This window comes from Vulpes vulpes, chromosome 14 (genome assembly GCF_048418805.1).
Source record: "Vulpes vulpes isolate BD-2025 chromosome 14, VulVul3, whole genome shotgun sequence".
NCBI lineage: Eukaryota > Metazoa > Chordata > Mammalia > Carnivora > Canidae > Vulpes > Vulpes vulpes.
In genome coordinates, this window is record NC_132793.1 from 88,188,319 (window position 1) to 88,194,318 (window position 6,000).

General features: G+C 46.3%; 1 protein-coding gene across 2 annotated transcripts in view; it reads right to left on the bottom strand.

Annotated features, from left to right (window-relative positions):
* The window catches only part of LRRK1 (leucine rich repeat kinase 1), a 118,994-nt gene extending 114,949 nt beyond the window's left edge, over nt 1–4,045 (bottom strand). For both annotated transcript variants that reach the window (XM_026001863.2, XM_072737117.1), the window contains exon 1: nt 3,829–4,045. In XM_026001863.2, coding sequence (XP_025857648.1) covers nt 3,829–3,925 — 97 coding nt within the window. In that variant the 5' untranslated portion in view covers nt 3,926–4,045. The remainder of the gene's footprint in view (nt 1–3,828) is intronic.
* Between the last annotated feature and the right edge of the window lie 1,955 nt (nt 4,046–6,000).

Sequence of the window (6,000 nt, forward strand, 5' to 3'; positions counted from 1 at the left end):
CTCATGGAGCCAAATACTCCCCTATTTGTTCTAGAAAGAAATTAGGAGGAAAGAGGCCAGTTGAAGCAACGTTGGCTTTAAAAGTGAGCATGGAAGTGTGCCAGTTAGATTGTAATCACAAAACATTAGTATTTAAAGAGGCAACACTTAAAAAAATAAATTGCAGCGTTAGTCTTCTGGCTGTAAATGTAATGCAAAACAAAATAAAACAAAAAACGGAGCACATGCTCAGTGTAGAAAACATAAACCCTACAGATGAGCAAAGAGCAATGGCTGTAATCTCCACGTGACTGTGCTACCCTCAGAATGTCACCTGCCTGCCAAAATATAAAATATATTTACATTTTGTGAAAATAAAGCCCAGACATGCAATGTCTTAAAATTGGGCCTGCAGAGCTTTGGGGTCAAGGTGAGGGCCGGTGAGTGGGGTTCACTAGCCCCACCACTCACCACTGCCCATCAAAGCAACTCCACTGTGAACTGTTACATAGGCTCTAGGGAGGACTTCATGCTGGCTGCTTAAATTAATTAATTAATTAATTAATTAATTAATAAGTTACATATTTTTTCAAAGGATTGATGCCCACCAACTCTCATCACAGCAGATTGAGTGACAGGTACTGATCCTTCACCTCTGTCCATGTCCACAGCCTGGCCAGGGCCTCCTTGTGGATGGAGCTCTTCATTTGGGCTCCTCTACGTGATGTGCTTTGGCCACGGGTAATAGCCCGCCATTCTGGGGCTCCGCAGTAAGGTATGTTTCTACTTTCTCCACTTGCATCTCTGCCACTGGCAGGGGGACAAGGTCCCCTGCCCATCTGCTGGTCTCAGCAGGATGGGAATCATGTGCAGCAGAGCTTCAGACCTCAGCATGCAGCACAGCCCCCCAGCCACCTACTGCTGTGAAGGCCAGAAACAAATAGTCACTGGTACATCCCACTGAGATCCCGTGTCTGTCTGAAATCAGGGTTCAGAGAAACTGAGCCACACAGTGGAGGTCACCCAGTACTAACAACTGAATACAGTCCTGATTAACCCCACAGGCAGGCTCTTGAGCCCCCACTACACTGTGTGAATCCCAGAAATGTCCTCCCACCCCTTCCTGCTCAGGGAAAAGAAACACAATCATCAACTACCTGTGGGTTCTAAACAGGGCAGTGACAGAAGCGCTCATCACTCTAGCTAACATGCTTTAGTAGTGGCTCCTTAACCTGGAGCCAGAGGTAACAGACTTAACATTCTCAGAGTCTAGGAGGTCTGGTGGAGGCCCCCACAGTGCTGCTGTTCCCCTGTGGAGGAGACAGGCAGGAAGGGCGGGTCCTCCTCTGTTCCCATTCTTCCACTGCGTCGGTGGGGGGAGGTAGTTGCAGAAGGCCAGGAGGCCCTGATGTCTGGCCACCACAGCAGCCCAAGGCCAGCAGGAAGGGAGTGTTGAAAGGTTTCATCTCTGAGGATCCCAAGGTGGAGCTCCCACCCTCAGCTCCTCTGCTACCACCTATGGTACCTTTCCACTCTCAGAGTTTGGGCATAAATTTGCACTTCTTCATGGAATCCTCATGAGAATTCAGTTACTAGTATAATTCCTTAATAGCGACTCTAATTCCGGTAATGCTGAGCCACAGGATAGAACTTTCCAGTGCATTTCAGGCTACTTTCCTCTTATCTTCTTCAACCCTGTGGTTTGTGTGTTTTGTCTCCACACAAACACCTCCCTCACATCAGGGATTCATAAGACATTCCCTCCCTGTGGGACCCCCTCCCTCCAACCCCCAGCATCTGGAACAGGACCCAGTGGGCGCTGCATGATTCGCATAGGCTCCTGTACCCTTGTGTGCATCCTGTGGCTCAATCAGAACAGAGTAGTGGGGAGTCCTGAGATTCCATTGGGGAAAGAAGTCCCTACAGCAAAAAGATTTTTCTGAGCCAGCTTCTTCCAACCTAGTGGGGAATCTACTGTAGGAACAGGGTAAAGTCTAGACAGATCTCGAAGGGAAAAAAACTGGGAGCTGGGGAGTATCAATGCATGGCCTCCTAGTGCACATGAATATTTCCAGGTTATCTGTGTGATCTCAGGCCCAGAGGCAGGTAGGTAGACCAGAACCTCGGCATGACCCGGGAACCCATTAGAAACAGACTCTCAGTGCTCCCAGACTTACACAGTGAGAATCTGTATTTCACCAGATGACCAGGGGACCCAAGTATATATTGCAATTTGAGAAATTCTGTTCTAGAGGACCCAAACAATTTAGAGCAGTTGGGGTCAACCGGGGTCCCAGTTATACATTAGAATCATGGGAAGGAGGTGCAAAACTTAAAAAAAAAATGCCCATGCCTCCCCTTCCCTCCAAAATGCTGCTCTAGTGAGTCTGGGGGGTGCCTGGGCATTGATAGTTTAGACACCCCCAGATTTCTGGGGGCAAGGGTGGAGGCCTACTCATTTAGATCACCAACTCTTGACCAGGAAGGGGATGGGGCAGATGCCCTCTGAGGCTTTTTCAGTTGCCACAGTCACCTACCCAGTAAGTCCCAAAGTCCCAGCCCCACCCTCATTCATCAGGATTGCTAAGAGGAGAGACAGGTACAATGGTAGAGCTGGAAAGTATGGGAAAACAGAGCCACTACTCAAAAATCAGAGAATCTTGTTCTACAGTAACTGAACAGAGTGTCTGCTGAGCCAGGTACAATGTTGAATCCCCAACTTCATCAAGGGTACAAACACTTGGCCCTTTCCAATCCAACATACCGGCCCTCTCCAACCCCACACAGTAACCTAGACTTTAAGGGCGAGAATTCTAACATGAAGATAAGGTTCCAATTGCAGTTCCACCATTTATAAATTGTTGACGCCAGTGTCTAGGCATCTCTCACTCTCAAGTTCTTCAGCTATTAGATGGGGATAAATGACCATTTTATAGGTCATTGTGAGGATTAAAGGAGATTATTTCCGCAAGCACTGAATCCAGTGCCTGGTATGCACTTAGGGTTTACACATTGACATTGGGTGTGTCAACAACAGTGACAATGCCATCCTCTTAACTCGTGTTGGTAGTGTTAAAAGTGGTTCAACTCTAGCAGAAACCCAGCAATACATATAAAAAGGCTTAAAAGTGTTCAAGCCTAGTAATCCCACCTCCATAAATCTATTTTAAGATTTATGGAAAAAGCATGTCTAAAAAGATGGGAATGGGATGCTTTGGGTAAGAGTCAGCAATTAGAAACAACCAGACTATTCCCATACAGCCAACAGGGCAATAAGGACTAGGTCCATCATTTTATACAGTATTCTCACATAAGATGATGTTTTACTAGATCATCCAATCAAGGTGACTGGTAAAGTTAGGAGAAAAAAGTATAGGATACTAAACTATATACACTATAAAATTAAAACAAAATCCCTGAAACCCAGAGAAGCAGACTGGAAGAGAACATACCAAGCTTTTAGCCTGCTTGTGTTTAAGGGCAGTGAGACCCCTGGTGATTTTTTTCCCCTACTTCTCTTTTATTTTTTTCCTTTTCTCAGTTTTTCTTTAATAAACATATATTATTTTTATATTGAGAAAACAAACCCAAATCTCCATTAAAACAGCTTTTAAACCAATGTGAAGTAATGCCCTAATTCTTAAGATTCTTGACTCCATCATAAATTTTGTCCCACAGCCCCTCAAAGTTTACAATTTAAGTGAGAATCCCAAGATATATTTTATAATGAAATGTTCACCAAGCAATTGGCATTTTTTTAACCTTGGGTTGAAAACCCTTTGTTCTAGACTCCCCACAGGATGCAAACGGCAGGTGGAGCCTGGCATGCCAGGCTGACTCTGCTCTTACCATTGCGAGTCTCCATGGCACGTTTCGGACATACAGTTGACCCCTCTGGCCCCACACACCAGTACATGCTGGGCGGTCGTCGAGACATGCCAGCCATCAACTCTTGGGTGGCTGCCCTCCAAGTCAATCCTGGCCAGGGTCACCGCCGCCACCGCTGTCAGGAGGATGGATGAAGCCAGTGACACACAGTCATGGCTGAGCAGAAAGTTCTCTCATTCTGGTGGTGAAAAATATCATAAAATCAGAAAGTTTTTTCTTAATTGGCAAGTCCCTTCTCATAGTCCTGCATACATTTACCATTTATATATTGCACCTTGGTACTCTTTCTTCTTTGCGACATTCTTCCTCACATTCCATCTAGACACGCCCATCAGGTGAAGGCAGTGGAAGGACAGAGATCCCCCCCCCCACCCCATGGAACATGTCTAACCTAAAAACAGTCCCAAGGAGCACTGGGTGCGGGCATCTGGGTTGTTCAATTGGTTAAGCATCTGCCTTCAGCTCAGGTCATGATCTCAGGGTCCTGGGATCGAGCCCTGCATCAATCTGCTTCTCCCTCTACCTCTCCCCCTTGCTTGTGATGCTCTCTCTCTCAAGTAAATAAATAAACAAAATCTTAAAAAAAAAAAGGCATCTGGGTGGCTCAGTCTGTTAAGTGTCTGACTCTTGATTTTAGCTCAGGTCATGATCTCAGAGTCATGAGATCAAACCCCATATTGGGCTCTACACTGATTCTCTCTTCTTCTTCTGCCCTTCCCCACCCCCACTCTCTCACTCTCTCTCTCTCTCTCTCTCTAAAATAAAATAGTCTTGAAGAAACCCCAGCAATTGCTGACACCCACTGGTAAAGGATTCAGTGACTGTTCAGTCAACACATGAACGTTGTCCATTGCACAGTGTCATCAGTACAACTAAATGAAGCTTTGGCTTTCAGGGGCTCCACACTTCAAGCTGGGGTGGGGCAGACACACAACAGATCACAATACAAGGCTTTCCCTTTGCCCAGAACAAACTCTTCTGGAAGCCCAGAGGCAAGCAGACAATGATCCCAAAGAGAAGGTGTCTGGAAGGCGTTGGTACTGGTTATGAAGACAAAGCAGTCCAAGCCCTGGGGAATAACGGACAGGAGCCATACGCATTCTGCCTGCCTGGGGACATTTGGCCATGGCTGGAGGCATTTTTAACTGTCATGGCTTGGGGTCTAGGGCACTACAGGCATCCAGTGGGCAGAGGTCAGGGCCATTACTGAACATCCCACAATGCACAGAGCAGCCACCCACAAAAGAAAATGATCTGGCCCGAAGAGTTCCAATTATGGAGAAACTTTGAGTTGGATTAAGATTACCTCCTAGAGAAAATGAGTGAAAATATCAGTGAGGGAGATAAATCATGAGAGACACCTAACTCTGGGAAATGAATAAGGGGTAGTGGAAAGGGAGGTGGGCAGGGGGTTGGGGTGACTGGGTGACGGGCACTGAGGGGGGCACTTGGGATGAGCACTGGGTGATATGCTATATGTTGGCAAATTGACCTCCAATTAAAAAAAAATAATTAATTAAAAAAAAAAGATTTACCTCCTAAAACTAACTTGGCTACCATAACCACTAAGCTAGTGTGCTGCTCGCTCATGCTGGGTTCCCACTGAGCCTGGGGGAGGGGTCCCCCAACACAGGTGCCCATCCTGCGATGATGATTAAATTTCTAGAACTGCCTTGAGGGCAAGACCCTGGTCCAGGTGAGGCCTGGCACAGGATAAATCGCACAATGGGAAGGGAATTAGTATGTGAAATGCATGTGTTCTATGGGTCTTCGTATAGAGACTACACTAGGCATAAGTACAAGGTCATTAGCAACTACCCTCTGAGACAGATAACTCTGAAGTGCAGAGTTAAAAAAAAGTTGAGGTCATGTAAATCATGCTTAAGACAACATCGAAAGGAAAAAAGCATAATCTGGATGTGAAAGGCTTGGACTGTGCCACGTGTCAGCAGGGTGACTTCAAGCCGAAACCTGTGTGTCTCAGTTTTCCCATCTGTTAAAAAGAGACATGCACCCTCTCACCCAGGTGACCTCGCAGGGCTGCTGTGTGATTTCAACTAAGGTAAATTTTCTGTAATCACTTTCTATAACGGCCAGAGATGGGAGGTGGTCCTCACCTGTAGTATCAGCGGG